The sequence below is a fragment of the Trachemys scripta genome, chromosome 23 (assembly GCF_013100865.1).
Source record: "Trachemys scripta elegans isolate TJP31775 chromosome 23, CAS_Tse_1.0, whole genome shotgun sequence".
Classification (NCBI taxonomy): Eukaryota; Metazoa; Chordata; order Testudines; family Emydidae; genus Trachemys; species Trachemys scripta.
This window is the reverse complement of record NC_048320.1, coordinates 7,950,839-7,974,381: the sequence shown is the minus strand read 5'-3', so window position 1 is coordinate 7,974,381 and position 23,543 is coordinate 7,950,839. Positions and strand designations below refer to the sequence as shown.

The window sequence follows — 23,543 nt, the reverse complement described above, 5'->3', positions numbered from 1 at the left end:
TCCCAAGGCAATGCATCCACCCAACCCTACAAGCTTTAGCAAACCTTGGAACTTGGGAACGGAGCTATGGGAAGGAGGGAACTTCGGGGGGCAGGGGAGCTACCATGAGGGGTCAGGGAGGCTGCCATGAGCAGAGAGAATCTTGCCCCATAGTGTTGCTAAGGGGGCCTGAGCGTCTCTAGCCAAAGTCACTGCTGACCCCCTCTCCATAGATGGCTGAGCCCGAACCCCAGAACTTTGCCAGGGGGTCTTGTGGGATGGGGGCTGTTTGGAGAACCGGCCCCCGCTTGACAGCAGCGTAGGAAGAATGATTGTTTGCCCTGGCACTCCTAGAGGGAGGCAGGCACCTGAGGCATGTGCCCTGGAGAGATCTGCCTTGGCAAGGCTCACACTGGGACAGGCCAGGAAAGCAACTTGGATTTTTATTGGGGGGGGGGGGGCAGAGAGAGACTGGCGAGAGGGGGACCGAGGGGGGCTCGGGGGCGGTTGGGGGTTATAGGTTGCTTCACACAAAGGAGAAAAGCAAGGAGCCAATCACAGGCAGCAGCCTTGTGATAAAAGGACTAGCAAGGCGGCTGGAGGGAGCTGGCAGGAAGCAGCTCCCAGAGCTGAGTCTGGGCAGAAAAAAACCCAACAAAGCCCCCCCCCCTTCCTGGCCAGAGGGACGGACAGACCCTGCCGGGGAACCCCCCTCTGCTCTGCAGCCCCGCGAGGAGCCCGGCCCGGGCACAGGGTGAGTCCAGCACAAGCTCCGGCGGCCGGAGGAGACAATGCTGCGGGCTGGGGGGTGATGGGGAGCCGCTGCTGCTGGTCTCGGGGGCAGGGAGGGAGCCGGGAACAGCCCCCGGCGCCGGAGGGCTGGAGGGGCAGAAAGATGCCCGGAGGGAAGGGGATGGAGAGATGCACAGAGAGGCAGACACCGAGCCAGGGAGAAGGAGGCGCATGGACCATTGCACAGCAGGGGAAAGGGGGGGGGTGGGAAGGGGGTTCCAGCCCAGCCCGGTTTCTGGGAAGGGGGGTTCATAAGACAGGCCAGACATAAGGGGAAGGCGCCTGCAACTTTTGCTGTCCGAGGAGGCGGTGGGAGGAGGTCTAGATGGGTGGCCATTGGGGCCAGAATCTTCAGGCTGCATGACCCGCCCGGGGTGTCTGGTTTTGGCCAGTGGCCAGAACTTAATTTGTGCCAGTCCGGAGCCCCGGCACCTCTGGACGGGGCAGTCCGGAGCCCCGGCACCTCTGGACGGGGCAGTCCGGAGCCCCGGCACCTCTGGACNGCAGTCCGGAGCCCCGGCACCTCTGGACGGGGCAGTCCGGAGCCCCGGCACCTCTGGACAGGGCAGTTCAGGGCCCCGGCACCTCTGGACGGGGCAGTTCAGGGCCCCGGCACTTCTGGGCTTGCCGCGTCAGTTATGAAAGTAAAACAGTTGCTTGAGCCCCGGCACCGCTTTCGTTATACATTAAGTCCTGCCGGGGGACCACTCCGGGACATGGGGTCAGCCAGGGGCCAGGCGGCGTGAACCCGTAGCTCTCTGGGGAGATGGACACCTCTCCGAGCCTTGCCTGGTCTTGCAAGGCGAGGAGCTGGCCTGGTGGTGAGCAGAAGCGAGAGCGAGCGGGCCGGGGGTGATGCTGGGCTGGGGGCGGCTGGGCTGGAGACACAGCCCTGAAGCTGGCTGGAACGGTTTGGTTCCAACTTGTGGTCCATCAGAAATGCCTTCTTGGTCAAACTGAACCATCTGGTGGCAATGTAGTGGTTGTGATGGAACTTTCAGCAGGTCCAGGCTAGCTTGTCTGGTCTGGCCCCCACTCCGTGGTAGGGACATGCACATGGGACGGGGGAGATGCAAGTTCAAGGTCCTGCTCTGCCTAATTCAAAGCAGGGAACTGAATCTGGTTTTCCCACAGCCCAGGGCTATTGAGGTGTTTCTCATGCTCCCCCCCACTTCTTGTTTTCCAGCCAGCCCTCCTCACCACCCCCACCCCCCACTCCGTCTGCACCGCAGGGTTGTTTTTTCCTCCCTTGAATTTCCCAGCCTTGGTTGGGCTGTAACCTCTTCAGCAGCTCTTTGTCACATGCTGCAATACACTCGAGGGAGGGGCTGGAGGGGGGGTGTGTGTCCATTTTTAATGTGATCAGAGAAACCAGAGATGGGAGATGAGCTGTTAGATCACAGCTAGTTTATCCCCCGTTGGCTAATGCAGGATTATTCTTGACAGTGCATTTCCTAATGTCTCATCCAGTCCAGCTCTAAACCTCTTGAGCGAGCGGCTTTCATGGCTTCCCTTGGGAGATTGTTCCAGGTCTAGGAGTTTTAATAATAAAATCTTGCTCTTATCTAGCACTTTGCATCCATAGATTTCAAAATGCTTTCCCAGGAGGTCAGGATCATTGTCCCCATGCTACAGATGGGGGAAACGGAAGCACAGAGAGATGACACACTGACCCATTTGATTCAAATGGATCATTTAAAACCTAGTCCAGTTGAAACTGACAGGAAATGACTTGTAGGCCAAACTTGTAGGCTTGTTACCCCCCCGTCAAGGATCAGGTCCCCATTGTGCTAGCTGCTGTGCAAACAAAAAACCAAGAAGACAGCCCCTGAGAGAGCTCTGTCTGCATGTTAGACAGGATGCAACTGGTAGATGCAACAGACCCATTGGCTGAGAGAGCAAGAGAACCACAAAGCAGAGAGAGTTTAGTAGAAAAGCGGAAAGCGGCAAATTTGAAGGGGACAGTGGAGTTTCCATTGACTTGAATCAAGCCTGTATCTATTTGTAGGCTCTCTAGCAGAAGAAAGTATAAGTGCTGAGTGTGCATTCATATGTGAGTATCTCTAGGTACATTCTAAAAAACCAAGGAAATTCCCAGACAAAAACATTGTTAAGATCTGGTTACCATTGTCAGGATGGATCAGTGCTAAGGTACCTTAGGAGAGTGTGGTAGTTGCTTTTTTTTCAATGCCAGAAAACCAGTAAATTCTACCTTAAGATATATGTCCGAATGGTTCTCTCTACGAGCCTCAAATTAACCGCTCAATGCCTTGTCTGTCCCGCTGTCTTAGCCATTTGCCTGTCCTAACTACTGCAGACCCTCTAATTCTTCATGCAGCTAATTATCTACCTGTGGAACTCTCTGCCCCAGTATGACTGAAAGTCAGATACCATTGGAAGAGTCTAAAAGGGGGGGTGAATGATTTTATGGCCAGTGTAATTTGCAGCTCTGTGGTATTCAAAGTGCCTGAGGCAGGGAATGAGCTGAGAGCCGCTGTGGGGATCAGGAATGAATCCTGTGCTCCCATACACAGCAACGTATGCCAGTCTGGCTGCGTTAGGTGTATTGCTTTTGCCAACCCCTGAAGCATCAGGTAATGGCTGTTGCCAGGAGCAGGACACCAAATGGACCAGTATTTCGGCATGGCCAAGTTAATTCTCCTATGGGTTGGCTGGTGTCTAATAACAACAGGGCCTGATCCTGAGATGAGCCAAGCACCCCCGACTCCCACTCACTTCAGTGTTACCTTTCAGGATCGGGCCCAGACGGGCTGCCGCCGGCTGGTAATGGTCCCAAGCGCAGCTATGATCGCGTGTGGAACCTCCCAAGGAGATGGCTTCCCTGCGGTGACGTTTGAAGGCTGCTGGGAGGCTTTACCAAGCGATTGCTTAGGGGGGGAATCTTCCCCCGTCAGGATCAGCCAGTGAGCCCATTATGGGCAGCCTCCTCAGTCCCTGAGGGGCACAGGGAGTCCTGGGCCACTTTCTGGGGAGCCAGTGGGTCTAGAGGGAGCAGTGTGCAGCCCCCCTCGACCAGACGGAGGGGCGCGGTGATGGAAGGAGGAGTGAAAAAGGACAAAAGCTGTTTAGAGTTTATGGGATTGTCTCCGGGGCAGCCCCATGTCCTGTAGAGTCCTGGGGCAGCCCCATGTCCTGTAGAGTCCTGGGGCAGCCCCATGTCCTGTAGAGTTCTGGGGCACCCCCAGTAGGAACGTGCCGGAGTCCAGATGCTTATCGGACAGACATCAGAAAGTGTCAACTCCAGCAGAAGATTTGACTCCAACCCCACGGCACCTCTGACCTCCTGCCGGCGAGAAGGCTGGAACTGGAGTGGGGGTTCCCCTCTTTGTTCTAAATTCCTCCGTCCCCCTGACCTTGGGGGCAGAAAATCCTTCTGCCACATTGATGGGGGGGGTCAGGACTCGACCAGCGATAACGACAATAAACAGATGTGGCCCAGCACCTTTACCAGCCAGTTAGGTATTTACGTGCCTAACTCCCACTGAAATCAATGGGCGTCAAGAGCCAGACCTTTGAGGATCTGGGCCTTATGGCACGGAGCGAGCCACAGGGCCCTTAATTGTTCTCTTCATGGGAGTCAATTAGCCACAGTAATTACCACATTGCAGTCTCATGTACAAGTCCCAAATCTCCTCAAAGGAACTCTGCTTCCACCAGTGACCAGACTGTCCCAACCATCCCTCCAGCGTTGATGACGGGCACCTCTTTTCCTAGTGGCTGGTGCTTGCATTCAGTGCAAGCTCACAGCCGCTCTTGATGCATCTATCATGGTCAGCGTGCTAACTCAGGGCTTCCTCTGCTGAGAGCTGGGCCTGTCAGCCTGACGAGTTAGGGCAGATACGGTGCTGTTGCTCTCCGGCTCAGGCAGGGGAACCTTTGCCCTGCACCGCTCCTCCAATTCCACTGGCTGACTCTGCGCCTATCAACTGCAGGAATCCACCAGCAGCGCTTTCTCCAGACGCCTCCTTAAGACTCGCCTCTGTTGCAGTGCCCACGGGATGCTGCCAACTGAACACAGCTGGGCCTGGGGCGAGCGGAGACCAACCCTACTTCTGGGAAACGTGCACTTTTAGTGCTAGCGCATCTGCCCCCTTCCTGCCCCAGTTTTTCAATTGTCTTGTCAGAAACCTAGATTGAGATCTCCCTGGGGACTGTCTTCTGACTACCCGTTTCTCAGCACCTAGGACAGTCAGCTCCCAATCCTTGAGTAGGGCCCTGAGGCACTACTGCAATACAAATCATAACAATCGTTTTTTTTTAAATTGACCGCTCTGCTGTGCCTCAGTTTCCCCTGGCCATAAAGTAGGGGAGTCTCAGCACCCACCCCCCATCTGACAGGGAGCTGAGGGGCTTGTACAGTGCTTTGAGATCCCGCTGTTGAAAGGCAGTTGCTATGGATTTCAACATTCCCCTCTGCCTGGTGTCCTTCCAAAGACACCTGCTCCAGCCGCTCCCATTTTGCTTCCAAGGATACTTGTGGGGGTGAGTGGGAGGGTTTTTTTCCTCTCCGTTCCAAAATGGTTCGTGCAGTGTCGCCCCTGACAAAGGCAGCCCTGTTTCTCCTAGAAACTTATTTCTCTTCAGCATCCCATCTGCAGATTTCCTTCCCACGGGCAATTTTTCAAGAGGCAACTCGGCAGCAAGATGTGGCTGGAAAAGGGCTAGAACTGTGAGCTTGGTGCATTGTATCTGCACCCGGCTGCTCCCAGTCCTGCAAGACACTGAGCAACTCCAACTGAAGTCAATGGTAGCTGCTGGGTTAGCATCTAGGGAAGGTACTTACCTGCCCCCATCACTGTAGTATCTGAGCACCCTATGAAGTAGGGCAGTGTTATTATCCCTATGTTATAGATGCAGAGCCAAGGCAAAGCAAGACAAAGTGACTTGCCCAAGGTCACACAGGAAAGCTGGTAGCACAGGGGCTTGAATTCACACCTCCGCAGTCCCAGGCGAGGACCCTCACCACTGGGCCATCTTTTGTCTCTCCGCCTTGGCTCGAAGGAGAATCACCCATGTGCTATTCATTCCTGGTCCGTATGTTTCCCAGTGTCTCACATGCAGAAAAGGTCAGAGAGCACTAGGGGGCGCTTCTAGTCTGCCACAGACTAACCCCGCCCTCCCGCGACCTGCTCCAACTGCTCTTATCCGCCCGCCCGTCCCTCCAAGCGTCCAGCGAGAGCTCGCATGTGAGCCCTGAGCGTGCTCAGACCCAGGCTCTCTCCTATCTTGCACTAATGGGCGGGGCAGGAAGGAAAACCTCCCTCCTGCGGATACTCAGTTAGGTCCCCAATGTGTTCCCCCGTCCTCTGCGAGCCCGTCTGGACCCAGCAAAGTGGATGCTCGTGCTAGTGCAGCCTCCCAGCCCCGTGGGGGTCAGGGTGGAACGCCTGCTGCCGATCTAGCCCAGGCCAGTCAAGGCCCCAAAACTGTTGCTATAGAAACGGGGGCACCTCTGCCCGGGGTGCAGTGAGTTTGGTGGGTCTCAGCATGTCACGTGTCAAAAAAATTCAGTTGGTGCCCTGGCTGGCAGAGAGGGCAAGGGCTGAATGGGCCATGGAAACTGAGGGTGGACTCTGTGTGTGTGTGTGTGTGTGTGTGTGTGTGTGTGTGTGTGTGTGAAATTTGCACTATCACTGCTTGCACACGATGGCTAAGCCAGGAAAATCAACCCCACAGGCCGCCAGGCTGGGCTCTTTCACACACGCTTCCCTGGTGCAGAGGGAAGAGCCGTGTCTACGGTACTGAGTGCAAGTCATCCCCCTGTTCTGGCAGACCATGTGCTGATTTGGATACCTGGCACCTTTCACCAGCCGGAAATTCACTCAAAGGTCGTTAGCAAATGAGGCCGGGAGCCCTTCACTTGGTGCTGTTTCTCATGGACCTGCAGCGCGAGGGAGCTTTCCTGCCCTGCGCTTTACCCCTGGGAAAGTCTGACGCACAGGCACGATTATCCTACCAGTAAACATGCTCCGCGCAGTGCTTGTAATGGGAACCATATGCTTGAGAGGGGCCCGGTGCCTGGTTCGCTAGCCCTACAGGAAGCATTTTGGCTTTCCAAAGGGCCGCTCACCAGCTGGCCAGAGGTTGCTCCAGGCTTGTGCCGAGTGGCCTGGGAGAAGAGAACGCAGTGAGGGGAGGGAGGAAATCTTCATCTCTGCCGTGCCAAGAGGTACCACTGCCCCTCACAAATATACTGCCGAAAGTCTCCTTAGTCCTGTCAGAGCAATTGGCAGGTGTAGATTTCGCTGTGGCAGGGGAGATCATGTCCTCCGAGTGACACGCCAGCATGGGGCGACGGTTAGCAGAAGGCAGAGTTTGACAGACCCTATGTGTGCCCGTGGGTGTGTGGAGGTTGTTCGTTGCGACAATCGGGTACTGTTTCTTTAAATCTGTAGCAGGAAACCGGGGGTGGTGGGAAAGATTCTAGGCAGAAACTCTGCAGTGAAGCAGAGAGGCAGAGCAGCTTAAGGGATAATATAATATATGGAGATATACCTATCTCATAGAGCCGGAAGGGATCCCAAAAGAGTCCAGCCCCCTGCCTTCACTAGCAGGACCAAGTACTGCTTTTGCCCCAGATCCCTAAGTGGCCCCCTCAAGGATTGAACTCACAACCCTCGGTTTAGTAGGCCAATGTTCAAACCACTGAGCCTGTTTTCCTTAGGGTATGTCTACACTACGAAATTAGTTCGAATTTATAGAAGCCGGTTTTATTGAAATCGGTTGTATACAGCCGATTGTGTATGTCCACACAATAAAATGCTCTAGGTGCTCTAGTCGGCAGACCTCGTCCACAGTACGAGGCTAGCGTCGACTTCCGGAGCATTGCACTATGGGTAGCTATCCCACAGCTATCCCACAGTTCCCGCAGTCTCTGCCGCCCCTTGGAATTCTGGGTTGAGATCCCAATGCCCGGATGATGCAAAACAGTGTCGCGGGCGGTTCTGGGTACATGTCGTCAGGCCCCTCCCTCCCCCGTCACAGCAACGGCAGACAATAGATTCGCGCCTTTTTATCTGGGTTACCTGGGTTACCTGTGCAGACAACATGGAGCCCGCTCAGCACAGCTGAGCTCACCATCACCATATGTCCTCTGGGTGCCGGCAGACGTGGGACTGCATTGCTACACAGCAGCAGCTGCTAACTGCCTTTTGGCGGTAGACGGTGCAGTAGACTGGTAGCCTTCATCGGCGATCTGGGTGCTGGCAGCCGTGGGGCTTGCCTTTTGGCAGTAAATGGTGTATTATGACTGTTAGCCGGCCTATTACAAGTCGGGTCATCGCACGTTAGCAGAGTCTTCCCTGAGCAGCAGCTCGTGCAATAGGCCTGAAGACCATCGTCATACACCGCCCAGTATTTGCTGCCAAGCACCCAGAAAGATGCCGAGGGCTATCAGTCACGCTGCACCGTCGTCTTAAGATGTAAAAAATAGATTTTCTCTGTATTCATTTGCTTCCCCCTCCCTCCGTCAACAGGGTTTTCAGTTTAATCTTTGGGGGGGACCAGTCTGTGACAGTTGTTTGTGTCTCTCCCTGATGCACAGCCACCGTTCTTTATTTTAATTCCCTGTGCTGTGTTTGCTTCTCTGGCTTTGTGGTAGGCTTGCCGTAGCTCCTTAATTTTCACGCGGCACTGCTGTGTGTCCCTGTTATGGCCTCGGTCCTTCATGGCCTTGGAGATCTTTTCTAATACTTTTCCATTTCTTTTACTGCTACGGAGTTCAGCTATCACTGCTTCATCTCCCCATATGGCGAGCAGATCTCGTACCTCCCGTTCGGTCCATGCTGGAGCTCTTTTGCGATCCTGGGAGGACTCCATCACGGTTACCTGTGCTGATGAGCTCTGCGTGGTCACCTGTGCTCTCCACGCTGGGCAAACAGGAAATGAAATTCAAACCTTCGCGGGTCTTTTCCTGTCTACCTGGTCAGTGCATCTGAGTTGAGAGCGCTGTCCAGAGCGGTCACAATGAAGCACTGTGGGATAGCTCCCGGAGGCCAATAACATCGAATTCCGTCCACACTACCCCAATTCCGACCCGCAAAGGCCGGTTTTATCGCTAATCCCCTCGTCGGAGGTGGTGTAAAGAAACCGGTTTAAAGGGCCCTTTAAGTCGAAAGAAAGGGCCTCGTTGTGTGGACGTGTCCAGGCTTAATTCGGTTTAACACTGCTAAAGTCGACCTAAACCCGTAGTGTAGACCAGGCCTTATTCTAATAAAGTTCCTTGTTCAGTGTCAGCAGAAAGTGACTCATTTTGTGGTGCTTCAGCGTTGTTGCATGGCACTCGTGGCTGCCGGAGCCCCTCCCACCCTGCAGATACCTTCAGCTTGTCTACAGAGACAATAATTAAATAAAAGAACGGAAGGGCCAGATCCTGAGGTCCTGACTCCGGCACACACTTGCTGAAGTCTCTGGGAGTTTGCTGGAGCCGGGACTTCAGGACTCTGCCCTAAGCAAGTCCAGCATTGGTGAATTGTCATGGACAGGTGCAGGCTTCCTCCATGCTGCCCCGGCGCCCCCTCCATCCCACGCCCTGCCCTGGAGGGGCACCCTCTAATGGTGAAGGGGCAGTTCGGTCACCATCGTCTGTTCCACTCGTCCTCTCTCTGATGATGCTGCTGACAAGGAGCAGGAGGTGACTGTTCCACTGGGGGTCTGCACTAAGTACCCACCAACCCATTCCACACCAGTTCCCAAACAGGCATCAGGTGGCAGCAACCGTTGGCTTGAGTGGATGTTCCAGCTGGCAGAGCGAAACGGGAAACATGTCGTTTCCTCAACAGGGATTTTGTGCTATGGCTTAAGATGCCCCAAAGCCCCGAGGGGCTCCGCAGGGTGAGAATCCCAGCAGGAGACATTTCCCACGTCTCCCCTTCACGGCCAGCTCCGCTCACTCTCTGACAAGCTCCACTGCTGCTGAGTGAGCCCAGAGTTGCTCCTGACTGGGGGAAATCCACTCCCAGCGGCAGCTGGCGACAACGCTCCATTTCCCAGGAGCATCCGACGCAGAACGTCAATAGGAGCCATGAGAAAGCAGCACCGAGTCTGCTTGGTTATTAAAACAAAAATAATAAAGTCACCCCTTTTGTTACTGCCAGTGTGTCACGCTGCCTGCGCTCCATGGGCCACAGAGGAGGATCGGGGCTAGATAATCGATCGTTAATTAGCACCCACTAATAGAGAGCCTCTCGTCTCTGGATCTCAAAGTGCTCTACATTAGAGCTGGATGGGAAAACAGTTTTCCTGCCCCATGAATATATTCAAGCGTTTGACATTTTTCCCTGTCTCAGACTAGGATGAAAAGTCGAAATCTCAAAAATATTTGTGAAACAAAAAACGGAACCTCCCCCCCTCCCCCCTGGTTTGAGTCAATCAGAACATTGTGATCATTTCGATTCAATGTCGACCCTTTTTCTATTGACGAGAAAACAACTTGTTGCAAAATTCCTGACTCGCTGTATTCTACAGACAGAGTTAGCCTTGCAAAGCACACCCCTCCATGTGAGGTCCAGCTGGTCAATATCACGAGCTTCACCTTGCAGGTGGGGAAACTGAGGCAGGCGGCGGCACGATGCCTTGACCAAGGTGTCAAAGTGAGTGAGTCGCAGAGCCAGGAGTGGAAATGATGATAGGATTCAGCAGCAATCACTGCAAACCCAGCCACAGGCTGCAGTGGGCGTGATTCTCATTTGCACGTAAAGGGGGTATAAATGGCACTGCCAGAGGAGCGTAGAACCCCCCCCTTTTCCAGAAAGCGCATCTCCCATTTAGGCAACAAGGACTCAAGTTTTCAAGTGCCAAGTGCCCAGCGTCCAGCATGCACCCGCTGTGCTGGCCTCGTCCCCCATTGTGGGTGCACTGAGCCCTTTGAAAGACTGGCCCATAAGGCACAAGTGCGCACGACTTGCCGGGTCCCTGCACCTGTTATTGCAGAGCCGGACGTGGTTCGTCAGTGCTGGTTTATAGTCCAGCCAAACCCTGATTGGGCAACCTCCTGTGACTGGGGGCCCAACTCCTCGCTGGCGTGACGCCACTGAAGTCAGTGGAGTTGCGCCAGGGATGAATCTGGCCCAGTCCCCTCCACCGCCATTCAAAGACAAGCTCCGTTACCGAGCTGTTTTTTTTTTTTTTGCTGCTTCCTGCGTGATCACTGATAGTTGCTTTGTCGGGCCTTGTTCCAGCAGGAGTGACCTTAAGAGCTAAGTATCCTCTGTGGTGGGTGGAAGCAAGTCTCAATCCCCGCTCCTCTTTGCTCTCTTGAGGGCACAGGGCGATGTGTGGTCAAGGGCCAGCGACCAGTCCCACTTCTTGGTGTGTAACGCACACCCTCCCCAGGCTGCTCCCCTCTCTCTCCTCAGCTAGTGCTGACCTGCTCTATCTCCCACAAGATCGCCTTTTCCTGCCATGCCTGTCTCTCTCTCTCTGCTTCATCATCTCCAGTTCGTTCCAGAGCCCAGCCCCTCCTGTTCGCCCGCAATGTCATTGTCCCACACACGCTCTCAGGTGCTTATCTGGCCCTCCATTGCTGTAGTGTCGGAGCATCTCGCAGTCGCTAGTGTGGTTATCCTCACAACAGACCTGGGAGGCAGGGCAGTGCTATTATCCCAATTGTACAGATGGGAAACCAAGGCCCAGAGAGGCTGAGTCTTACCCGAGATCACACAGGAAGCCAGTGGCAGGAGCAGAGAGTGGGGTCCCTGCCCACCGCACCACGCTTCCTTCCTGCTCTGTAACCATTTCTTTCGGTTCTAGAACGCTGTAAAACTATAGGCACTGAGAGGCAGCGCGGCCCAGCGGCGAGACCCTGGAGTGACACTCAGAAGGGCTGGGTTCTGCTCCCTGACAGGTGACCACTTTGGGCTCAGGGACCAAGTTCAGCTGGGAATGATCCAGCCTGGAAAACCCAAGCCCTTGATGCCACCTGCAGAGTTTGCTTGTTTAAAGCTGTTCTTCCCCCCCTCCCCCCGGCTGAGCGTGCAGGTTCCGTGTTGCCACGCTGATGGGGCCCCATGTGACTGGCAGGGGCTGCCCAGGTCGGTTAGAGGATCTGGACCCATTAGCCGCCTGCAGCACACCAGGGATGTCTAGCCAAAGCTTTCCCACAGACTGATGGGCAAAGCGCAGAGAGCAGGTGGCAGTTCTCGAGCGGCAGCACTGCGCTCTGGACAGCGGTTCTAGAGCAGAGGGCGGGTGGCATGTAGGAAGTCTGTTCCAGAATGGCTGGGATGATGATGGAGCCTGGAAGGCAGTTCTGGAGCGGGGGGGAGAGCCCCCTGTAATGCTACTCTTGGCCACGATACCGTGCATGGAAAGGCTGTTCTAGAGCACAGCCTATGCAGTATGGGTAGGGCTGTTCTAGAGCAGCGGGGCCATGCCCAGAAAGGCTGTTCTAGAACCACTGGCAAAGCCTCTATGGGCTGGGACAGCGACAACCCTTCTGGATGCATCTACGCTGGCGAGTATGGGCCCTGCAATTCACCGTCTGTGCCACTCCCAGCAGCGTAGGCTGTAGTGTAGACAGGAACCCGGCGTTCTTACCATCGTATCCTCTGACCCCGATGCCTGAGCCCGGTCTGCACTAGCACCTCCATTGGTGGGGCGGCCGCATTGGTGGTAGCTGCCACCCTGTGGGTTCTGACCTAACACAGGATGTTTGACCCACACTCCTGAGCGCACCCTTTCCCTGGCTGCTTTCACGGCTGCCTCCCCTCCCTGTCCTCTGGCAGGAAGGATGTGTAGCAACATCTCCTCTTCAGTCCCTGCAGAGCTGTGCACCGAGGGGCCCCTCCACTGGGCCTTCGTTACTGAGACGAGGGGGTCTGAGCCGGGTACGTGCGCAGAGGGGAGGGTCTCTGACATGGGTCTGCGCAGGGCAGGGCATGTGGGAGGGGGGAGCTTTGGTGGGATGTGTGGAAGGAGGGGGGGATTGAAGGTGTGAGGGATGTGTGAAGGGCAGAGGTTGAGGGGTGGGGGTAGGTGAGAAACCTAGGGGCTTTCTGCACGTCTGGGCAGCTGTTTCCCCGTCTGTTGGTGTCTCGCTCTCTGGACATGTTTTGGGGCAGCGGGGCTGACGCTCCTGTGACCCTAGAGAACAGGCAGGTTAGGCTCTGGACCCCCCCGACTGGAGTGGGTTTACATCAGGGCAGTGGGGCACTGGGCAGTGCCAAGCCCCCTGGCGTCGGCGCCTGCGCCCCCCTCCCCTGCACTGGGCGATGCTGTTACTGCTCTCCCGGGACAGACTCTCTCCGTGTTTTCTCTGTAGGTCTCCCCAACCCCGAGCGTCTCCTTGGTGCTGAGAACGTCCCTCCCCCGAGGGCCAATTTCCCGACTAGGGACAAAGCATCTCGGCTTGTCGCTCGGCTCCACCCCAACCACAGCTGGAGCTCGACGGAGCCTGGTAAGAGCTTTGTTTCTTTTTCAGCCCTGGTTCTGGCTGGGACAGGAAGCTTCTCGGGAGGTCCACAGACCCCTTTGATGGTCCTAAGGAGAGAGAGGGCCCTGGTTCTCTTTGCCAGGGTGCGTGCTCTAGGGCAGGCCCCAGGATGGGGCCCGAGCCCCTCCAGGTGGGTCTGGATTGTGACCCCCCCTTGTTAGTGGGTGTTTGGATCCAGGGTTCTGGTTCCGGCAGGCGGTGGCTGGCCTGCTCTGACCCCGCTGAGCATGTGCGTCTGGCCAAGGGTAACTCCGGCTGTGCGGCTCGGTGGAGCAGGAAATAACAAGCCAACCACAGAGGAGACGGGAAATGAGTTGGGTAAAATCGGAGGCACTTTCTCAGGGGCTGCAGCACCTTCAAATCCTGCGCGCGCGACCTGAGGACAGCGCGGAGCCTGATGCGGGGGGCACCTGGCCCCTCCTAGAGCTAGAGCCGAGGGTCTGTGCAGGGGGTGACCCCAGCTCTCTTAAAACCATCCCCAGTCTGTGCGCGTGCCTGCTTTTCCCCACGGCTTAGCACCCCCCGGGAGGTGGGCAAGGCCCCCACCGCTTCAGATGCTCCCCCAGGACCTGTCTGTCTCCAAGTCAGCCTGTTTTCCCCACAGACAGATCACTCACAACTCCCCCTCCCTCCCACGTTCCGGGTCCCTTTGATCGCCGGGCTCCCTGCCTTGACAGAACTGCTGCGTGACTCTGGCCTGGAGCCTGGCCGTGGCATCTGCCCTCTGATAGCTCCGCCATGATTATTTCTCTGTAGCACCGAAGAGCCCCAGTCATGGGCCAGGTACTGCACAATCGTCCCCAAGGGCATGTTGGGAGGCTACTATCTAGAGCCATTGCGTTTTTCCAACTGCCCCCTATTAAGGTCGCTGGCTACAGGAACGCCCAGTGACCCAATGCCACTACACGGGGACTCGCCCTCATTGTCTAGGTCACACGCCGCGTTCATCCAATTATTGCAGACTGGGATTCCCAGCCTGTTACATAGGCAAGTGCCCGGCCACTGGGCTAAACTCAGCTCAGGGCGGGGCTCACAAAGGTATTTAGGTGCCTAACTCGCATTGGTTTCAGTGGAAGTGAGGCACCTTTGTGAATCCCATCCTTCGTGCTCAGGCTGGGATTTTCAAAGGAGCCTGGGGTGCCTAAATCTCTCTGATTCCTTAGACAATCCCAAGAGCTTGATCCTGGAGGCTGGACCCTGGGGAAGGAGGAAGGTGTTGTCAGGCAAGGGGCACCACTGAGGATTTGAACCGCCTCCTCCCCGGCACCCACAAGCAGCTCGGTGACCACTGCCCTTTCCCCAGGTCACACCGAGGAAGCCTGGAGCTGCTGCCCCCCCCCCCCCCCGCCCAGGGCAGCTCTGCATATTTGCCCGTGTCCCAGCTTGCGAATTCACCTGGTCAGGGTCAAGCACCCGCGCTCTAGGCACCGACCCTGCCAAGCCTTGAACTGGTGGCAGCTTGTCCGGAGCGAGGGAGCGGGTCTGCCCATACGAGCCGTGCTTCTCTTGACATGTCCTCCCCAGATATCGCAAGGGGCCAGACTTAGCAGCATTTGGCCACTGACGTCAACCTCAGGATTAAACCAAAAGCCAGAGGGGGAAGGAACCATGTTCCAGGCCAAGGGACCAGCCAGCGCAACCTCCACTCACGTAAGTGTCCTCCTCACCCCCGGGAGTTGTTATTTCACATAGCAAGAGTCGGAACCACCCCACCAAAGGAACTGCGTGTTCCCAGGGGCAGAGAGCACGTACTGAGCGCTTGGAAACGGGCTTCGGGTCGTGGGTGATCCATCGGCCATTATTGCAGCTGGTTGACTAGTTAAACCCTGCTAGGTGTAATTCAACCCCACTCAGGGTCATGCCACCTAGGGGCGGCTGGGCCGAGTTTGATGCGGCTGCTGCAGACTGGGCTAAGAGCGCTGGGTATGCTAGTGCCAGAGATCTGTGGGCCCATGCCCGCTGATCCACCCAGGGTGAGTGTTGTATATCTGCGGCTTTTGGGGGGACTGCCGCTTGATGTGACACTAGAGGCTTGTATTCCTCACGCTGGTCGCGACGTGGCCCCGATCCCTGGCATTTTCACCCTCTTTAGCCTGACCCTGTCTTCTTCCAAAAGCTGTATTGGTCACCATGGGAAATATTTCAGTCATCCAATCAGGGAGCAGAGATGATGCCACGTCACTTAGTTGACCAACCAGACAACAGGGACAGTGACTAGTCTGAGCAACAAATTCACTACTGTACTATCCAGGGGTGCTGGAAGAATTTTTATAGTGTGTGTGTGTGGGGGGGGGGTGCGAGGGGGGGCGTGCTGAGAGCCATTGAACCAAACTGTAAGCCCTGGAGATAATAGAAACCACTTCAAGCCAGGGGGTGCGGCAGCCCCCCTCGCACCCCCAGTTCCAGCACCTATACTACTATCCCACTGGCTGAAAACAATTGGCCCAGGCTATCTGGAGGATACTCACCAGTACCAACCATGTTAGAAAAGAATCGGGATCAGCGATGTCTTAAGGAAGGGTTTGACCAGAGGTGGTGCCTTTTGGGCCAGCTTTTCACAAGAACTCACCCCCGTGTTGGGTGCTGAGCACTGGTGAAAATCGGGCCATTAAATATCACAGTGGCGGCTGCTGGGTACTTTGGAAAATCTGCCCCCCCCCCGGTTGAGACTGACAAGCAGTCGGAAATTTGACCCCCCAGGAAGCAGAAAGCGGATTAGCTGGGTCTGTGGCCCACCCGCCATGTTACCATTCACCCCTTTCCTGCCTGGCGGTGCCGAGTGCTTATTCGTGTTTCCATGGCAGTCTGTGATCTCCATCAGGAGCATATGTATCATTCAGGATCAGGCTAGGTAGAGATGGAAAAAGACCCGAGACCATCCCGTGCTAGGACAGGAGCTAGTCCTTCCCCCGAGGGACAACGTGACGGCTATTAAACAGGCAGCGCACTTGACCTGAGGCTGCTGAGAAGAGATGAGACATGGGACGCTGCCGATAGAGCTGCCCATGGGCGTATTTCAGCTTCAAAGTGATGATGTTTTTCCTGGTTCAGCGAAGTTGTTCCTGGGGGCACTGAGCGTGCCGGCCAGGCACAGCGATGTCTGGGCAGACTGTGCGTAGTCCGAGCCCGAGCCAGGCACAGAGTGGTCTGGACCCATTTACCCATCAATGACGAGACGTGCAGGTCAGTTACATGGGCGTCTGGGGGACTGTGTGGAGGTTTCACTCTGCAGTTGACCCCTTGGCAAAGGGGCAGCTTCTTTTCTAAACCCTGCAACTGCTTCTGCCCAGTCAGGGGAATCCATCTAGTTTCACAGGGCCTGATTTTCTTCTCCTTGCTACAGATCTCTCTCCATTAAGATCAATGGGTGACTCCAGGCTTGTGCTGGTGTGAGTGAAGACTTGTCTTCACCTACAGTGGCACAGCTCTCCCGTCGGCGTCGTTAACCCCCCTCCCCGAGAGGTGGCAGCTATGTTGACGGGAGAAGCGCTCCGGTGGGCACAGCGCTATCTACGCGGAGGGTAAGGTCGGTGTAACTCCGTGGCTCAGGGGTGTGGATTTTTCACACCCCTGAGTGACGTAGTTATACCGATAGAGGGCTGTAGCGTAGACCTGGCCTGAGAGGAGAATTTGGCCCCTGGCCTCAGCTGTATTGTGCCAGGCACTGAGAACAGCTGGGAAATGTCTGTGGAGGCGGCTCCTGGAAATAGGCATTTCCAGCATGTGTGTTACACAAACTGTTTTCCCCCAAAATACCAACGGAGCCGGAGGGAGAAGAGGCGGCACTGGGAAAGGAGAGGGGGAACCGAGGGGGTGAGAGGGAGGCTGTTCCAGACAGCAGGCGCTGGAGAGGAGAAGGCTCTTGCAGTAACAGGCTATTGTGGGGGGACCGAGAGGAGGCTGGGGAAGTGGAGCGAGAGGGGAAGGAGAGAGTCGGTCAGGGGTGTCTTTGAAGCAGCCGCCAAGCCTGGAGTTACAAAGCTTTAGCAAACAGGGCAGAAACTGACATATTTTCATTACCCAGTTCATTGACTTCCCTGCTCCCGGAGTTGGGTTACGCTGCTGAGTACCTCGCTAGAAGCCCATGACTCCCTGTGTTCCTGAACGGCTGTTTGAGAGAGGAACTCTCTGGCTCGCACCCGCGTCTCACTGTCAGTGACAAGCTGGGGAGCAGAGTCAGACCACTGGGTGGAGCGGGTGAGGTGATGGGGCAAATGAAGGAGGGCCGGAGCAGCAGTAGAATCTCTGGTAATCAGGGCTGGGTGAGATGATGCAGTGACATTGGCAGTGCCAGGGTGCAGGGCCCTACGTGCCGCTGGAGTGTTGGTATGCTCATAAGAAGCACATGGGATCTTTTTCAGGGGAAAAGGCAATACGCCGCGTTTATTGAAGATACAACAAATTGGCATATGCATTTAATTACATTACACACACACACACACACACACACACACACACACACAGACAGTCCCGCCGGTCAACGTTATAGTTACCAGTCCAGAGTCCGGATCAATCTAGTTGATCAAGGGAGGAGCCGGATTCTGTCAGTCCCGACATGATGCTCCGGGGAAGTCTTGGCAGGACGAACCCAAAGTTCGTTTATATAGTGATTTTTTTTTTTTAATTGGGACCAATGAGTTTTGCACCGTCATGCTGTCATTAATTGTTGTTTGACGAGTGCTTGCTATTTTTAAATTATTTTTTTTATTAATTTTTTTAGGGAGTTATTTTATGCTGGTTTTGATGATAGCAATTTTATTTTTATTGATAGGGGCCTGTTTTATTTTTTGAGATGTTAATTTGCCCTTTTTTGACATTTGAATAGGGGCGTGTTGCAGCCTCCTGGCGCTCTTCTGTTTGTCTCCGTGTTTTTTTAGACGATTTGGTTTAGTGATGGCCTAACACTTATTCTTTAATATACATTTTTTTATTTACATACAAAACAGAATTAATTTACACAGAACATTGTGAACAGGAACATTAAATTGCAATGCAAAAGAAAAACGATTACGGCATTCTTTCACTTATTTTAAACTGCTAAATCTACATCAAAGTGGTGACCCTTAACGGTTTGTTACGGCCTTGAAATTAGTCCGGATACAAAGAAATTCTGCCAGATGCATTTCTACCAATGGCACATTCGGCCATTCCTTTTTTGCTACTCAAAAAGGGTGGCTGGCAGGATATGGTCAAATCATACATTAATACATTTAATTATTATTTTTTATTTTAAATTCTACAAAATACAAACATAAAATGTTCCTACTACTTGTCCCCCTTTTGACCCTTCACGACCAAGTCTTGAGTGGGTCACAGTTTATACAACTGTTTCAGAGTAATATACTGAGAGGCCGTTTGCGCTTGTGGTTGTAATTTAACAAACATGCTTTTTGTTCAACAGCACATACAACACATGTCTAGCAAGCAAACACAGGACACTATTAACACAACTAGTAATGGGTGAAACATAATAGACAACATGCCCTTAGAAGTCAGGGACCAGGCTGTAAAAACGTCGTACCAGAGATAGGCTGTTAGGGGTTTTTTTAGACCTAGCGATTTGCATGTTTTTATTTGCATGTAATATTTGAATGACACATTTCCCTATATTCCTTTGTGGCTGTGCCTTCTCAGAGATTATTAAACAGGTTGATCTTTTTGGTGGCAGGCAAATGGAGTAGAGCAAGTATATCTGCCATGGGCTGTGGTCTGTTTAATGCAGCAGGAGTTGAGTAATGCCTGTGTTAATGTCTGTGCTTGGAGGGGCTGGGGGGAGAGGGGAAGGGAAGCAGTCGGAGAGGAAGGCTGGTTTTGTGGCTGAGACAATGGATTGGGATTCAGGAGCTCTAGGTTCCATTCTCTGTTGTGCCACAGGCTGCCTGGGTGACCTTGGGCAAATCACTTGACCGGTCTGTGCTCAGTTCCTCATCTGTAAAATGTAGATACCGAGACTTCCTTTTTCTTACCCTTCAGCTGGTTTATCTCTTCGGCTTGTAACCTCTTTGGGGAAGCAACTGTGGGTCTGTGGAGCGCCCAGTGCGAGGGACCCTGAGCTCAGCTGCGGTATCTCAGCACGGCCGTAATACAATGAAATAATAATTGCAGCCAGCCAGTCACGTCCCTGACCAGATTATGGGCTGCAGTAGTGGGTGCGTGTGTCAGCAAGCATCAGTCCCGAGCCATGGATTAAGGATGGCCATCATACGCTGAGCTGTTGCTTGGCTTGTCTCATTAAATCTTGGGGCTTCCTGTATGACAAGGGACAGCAGGTAGAGTGGGGCTTAGCTGGTATAGTGGGGTGAAGCATCTAGCCCCCAAACTGCAATGCCTGAGGATTCACTGAGGGGTGTGTCTGCCTGTCTGGCAGCTGTGTTGATGTGGGGGCCACGTTTTCCAAAGCGCTCAGCTCCCCATTAGGGGTCAGAGTAAAGGCCAGACTTCTTAAAAGTGGACCCAGTGTGCTGAGCTCTGGAGAATCCGGCCCTGATTGTGGGGGCTGTCCTTTTGAAAATTCTGGCCTAAGCACGTCGAGTGCCCTCTAGTGGTAGTTCCAATTACAGTACTACTTAGTACAGGAAATGCCCGTTGGACTAGGTTACCAGGAGGAAGTTGGTTGTTTCGTATGGAGCATGAAAAATAAAGCCCGGTGTGTCATCAGTAACAAACCTAAAAGTTCCTTATAAAACTAACCCCCTCCCAAACGTGTCTAATCTGCCACCATCTCCCTGCTTCCCAGTCAGGCACCAGGTGTCTCTTTGCTGCCTGGCCGGCTCCTTCTCCTGCTGCATGTTGGGTGAGTCTCTCACTGATTTCTCTCCCCAACTTTAGGAGGCAAAGAGCAACTCTGGAGGCAGCACGGTGCAGCGTTCCAAGGTACCTGACCCGCACGACTGGCTCAGACCCATTCCCCACCCTAGGGGCAGCCCCTGCGGGTTCTGAACGAGGAGGTGTAACCCAAAGGCAATGGACGGGTCCGGTGCGCCGGGGGCTGGGCCAGGGTGGCTTTTGCCCCGAGTGTGTGATAGGCGATATATGGAAAGAACAGATCACAAGGCAGCCGGTACCCACATCTTGTGCTCTGTGCCTATAGCCGCTGTCAAGCGAAGTGGGGCTGGGCTGGGTCACAGTTTGGATGGAAACCTCCAGGAAAGAGCTATTTGCTTGGGGTGCGGGGTGGATGGCTCTGGTTTGCACAGATCCAATGCCCCAGCATTCGGGCTAATTTGAAATGCTAATAATGACCCAGCGGGTGGGCTGTGGGGGCGGCCAGACACCTGTGTTCTCTTGATGCTGTCGGGCGCTCAGCAGGTGGCGCTTTCCCCTCACCACAGTCTCCCTTTGGTTTCCGTGCGGATCAGTCGTTCAGCCTGAAAGCCCAGGTGAAGGAGATGTGCGCGGCCTGCCAAAAACCCGTCTACCCCATGGAGCGGCTGGTGGCCGATAAGTTCGTCTTCCATAATGCCTGTTTCTGCTGCAAGCACTGCAATGCCAAGCTCAGGTGAGGAGCGGGCTGGGCTGGGGGTGGGAGGGTGGTTGGGCTGAGCCCCCCAGGAGTCACAGCCTTTTGCTCAGACTCGGGATCAAGTGCTGGAGTCCTGGGAAAAGCCGTGCAGGGCGAGGCACTGCCCAGAGCTCTCCCGGAGGCGCCGAAGGACCGGAACGCTGCTCCGGCCGGAGCGGCAGCCCCAGGCGTTCCGGCATGGCTGGAGCACCGGTATTAAGGGAGGAAACTCGAATGTTGGTTGACTGCAACCAGCGGGCCCCAGAGCACTGACGTGCCCCAGGTCCCATGCCAGCCTGCACTGGGAGCGTCGCTCGTTTGGCTTCTCCAAAGGCCAGGTCAGGAGTTTGGAAGGACGTTTCCAAGCTGCCCTACCCTAGAACCTGAGCCCCTGCTGGGTGCAAGGCCGCGTCTCCGAGCGGGGATGGCTGCTGAGTGCCCGGCGACAATGCAGAGACGTGACAGGTCTTTTCTCCTGTCCTACCCCTCACTGATTCCCGCAGCTCCGCTCCCCAAGCCCCTCTGCTCTGCTCCCCTCTGCCTCACATTCTCCCTTTTGAAGTCCCTCCCCTGGCTGTCCGGTCACTGCCAGAGTTGCGGTTGCGCCCCCTTGTGGCCTGCTGGCATCTCCCGGCGCTCGGCTGACCCCGGGGCTGGCTGACCCGTGCCACCTTCCTTTCAGCCTGGGCAGCTACGCGGCGCTGCACGGCGAGTTCTACTGCAAGCCCCACTTCCAGCAGCTGTTCAAGAGCAAAGGCAACTACGACGAGGGGTTCGGGCGCAAGCAGCACAAGGAGCTGTGGGTGCACAAGGAGGTGGAGAGCGGGACCAAGTCGGCGTGATGGGGCCCGTTCCTGCCCTTCCCCCCCACCCCGCGCCGAACCCAGAACGGGCAACGTGGAGCGTGCAGCTGAACCGAGGGCTGACTGAGCTGCTGTAAAGCAAAGGCGACCCCCAGGGGGCAGGCAGACGCCGCCTGGCTCCAAACAGCCACGTGGCCGGGGCGGGGGGGTGTCCTTTGGCAGGTGAAGGACCTGAGTGGGGCGGGAGGGTGCTGGGAAGCGCGAGGCTCAGTGGGGACGGTTGGAGGGGGCCGACTTGAATGGAGCATAACCCTTGAGAGCAGGTGCGCGGTGGGAGAGGGTCAGGGCTGGCCTGGGCGTATCTGCTAATATCTATATGCCCCCCCCCCTTGCAGAAATCGGGGAAGAGCCTCTGGGCGCCCACCAGACGAGCATGCAAAGTGCACTTCCTTTAACCCCGTCCCCGCGGCCCAGGTGTCTGCTGCCCAGGAGAAGGAGGCAGTTGGGCGTCCACAGAGCCAGTGCCGTGGTGTCAACCGTCCCCCTCCCATTCCCGTCCTGCCTGCCGGTGCTGGCGTGGGGGGGAGAAGCAGGGAGGGGGTCGCTCTTTGGTTTGCAGCAGCTCAGGTCAGCTGAGGTTGTTCAGCCTTCCCGATGTTGCCCCGTGACTGTTTAACGTTGTCTGTCTGGTTTTTCTAGTTGCCTTTGATTGGTACGTTCCGCACCGGAGCCCGGGCTGCCGGCTTGCTGCAGCAGGCCGCGGCCACGCGCTTTTTTTGATTATTTTTGTAATACAAGGTTTCTGAGCCTTGCCTGACTCATTTTGCTTTCTGGGGGTTGGCGCCGATGGTGGGTGTGACTGCCCCCTGCTGGCCAGATGCTAGAGTTGACTGCCCCAGAGAGCCCCTGCTCTGCCAGCCACATGGACAGGTCGGCGAGGCAGGGGGGAAGGGGGGAGAGAGGAGGGTGCCTCCCCTGCCTGGGATTCATTCCAGGCCCTTTCAGGTGTCATTTCTACCAGTGAGTCACATAGGCGTCTCCTCATGACTGGGCTGGGCTGACCTGGCCGTCACCCAGGGCAGCTCAGCCTACAGGTGCCACAGAGCGCTGGCTGGTTGAGTGTAACTGAGCCTGTCTCCAGACCCGCACTCAGGGTGTCTGAGCAGGGGCCAGACAGCAAGCGAAGTGCTGGAGGCTGCATGCAGAGTGTGCATCGCACAAGTGGGTGTGCGCACGCACAAGTGTGCAGCTGGCAGAGGGTGGGTGCAAACAAAGCAGAAGAAATATACTGAACAGTGGCTGACCTCCAGCACACGCAGCGCAAGGTGCCCGATGTGGTTAGAGAAGGACGGGCGAGGCTGGCTAGAGGCTGAGCCTTGACCCAAGTGCAGCGCTGGTGTAAGGGAGGCCAGCGTGCCATAGAGGCTCCCACCCCTTCCCCATTCAGCCAGTACCGCTGCACAGAGCAGCGAAAGACCAGCGCACGTTTCCCCCCATTAACAGCTCAGCCCCTGGTGGGGATGGGGGAGCTCCACAGCCCTCTCCCTGCTCGCCCAAGCCAGATTCTACAGCGACACGAATCACGACCCAATCGGCTTTCTGATGCACTCAGGGCGTGGCTACAGGCTTCCTTCAGCATGTCATTGGGCAGTTTGGTGCCTCAGTTTCCCCAGCACCAAACTGGGGAGCAGTGAGCCTGACCCACCTTCTCAGCTCCTGCGGGGGATGGGAGAGGGATGCTGAACCTCCAGGGTGGGCCTGCCTGCCCAGTGCTGGGTCTCTCGCCATGTGTACGAAAACCTTGGTGCTAGGCCAGCCGGGGCCTGAGCTAACTGGGGTGTGCTGGGCTCGGGGGGAGGCAGCCTGCTCCCCTTCCCCACCCCCAACGCCTGGGTCACACAGCGTGAGCTCTGCAGCGGGTAACACCGTGCTGTAATGGTGGGGGGCCAGGCCGACGCTCCAGGATGCCCAGGGAGCAGCGGCAGGTGCTGGTTCTGTTCACACACCGATTGGCTTG

General features: G+C 55.6%; 1 protein-coding gene across 3 annotated transcripts; it reads left to right on the top strand.

Moving 5' to 3' along the window:
* The first annotated feature begins 542 nt into the window (after positions 1-542).
* Positions 543-22,343, top strand: LIMD2 (LIM domain containing 2). 3 transcript variants are annotated; one of them, XM_034756092.1, is made up of 6 exons: positions 543-733; positions 13,052-13,186; positions 14,747-14,872; positions 20,051-20,095; positions 20,581-20,720; positions 21,406-22,343. In XM_034756092.1, the coding sequence occupies exons 3-6, from the start codon at positions 14,831-14,833 to the stop codon at positions 21,563-21,565; spliced, it is 387 nt and encodes a 128-aa protein (XP_034611983.1). In that variant the 5' UTR covers positions 543-733; positions 13,052-13,186; positions 14,747-14,830; the 3' UTR covers positions 21,566-22,343. The 3 variants fall into 3 exon arrangements, with proteins under 3 accessions (XP_034611983.1, XP_034611981.1, XP_034611982.1); XM_034756090.1 differs by lacking the exon at positions 543-733 and adding an exon at positions 12,473-12,617; XM_034756091.1 differs by lacking the exons at positions 543-733; positions 13,052-13,186; positions 14,747-14,872 and adding an exon at positions 18,496-18,950.
* Positions 22,344-23,543: the final 1,200 nt, after the last annotated feature.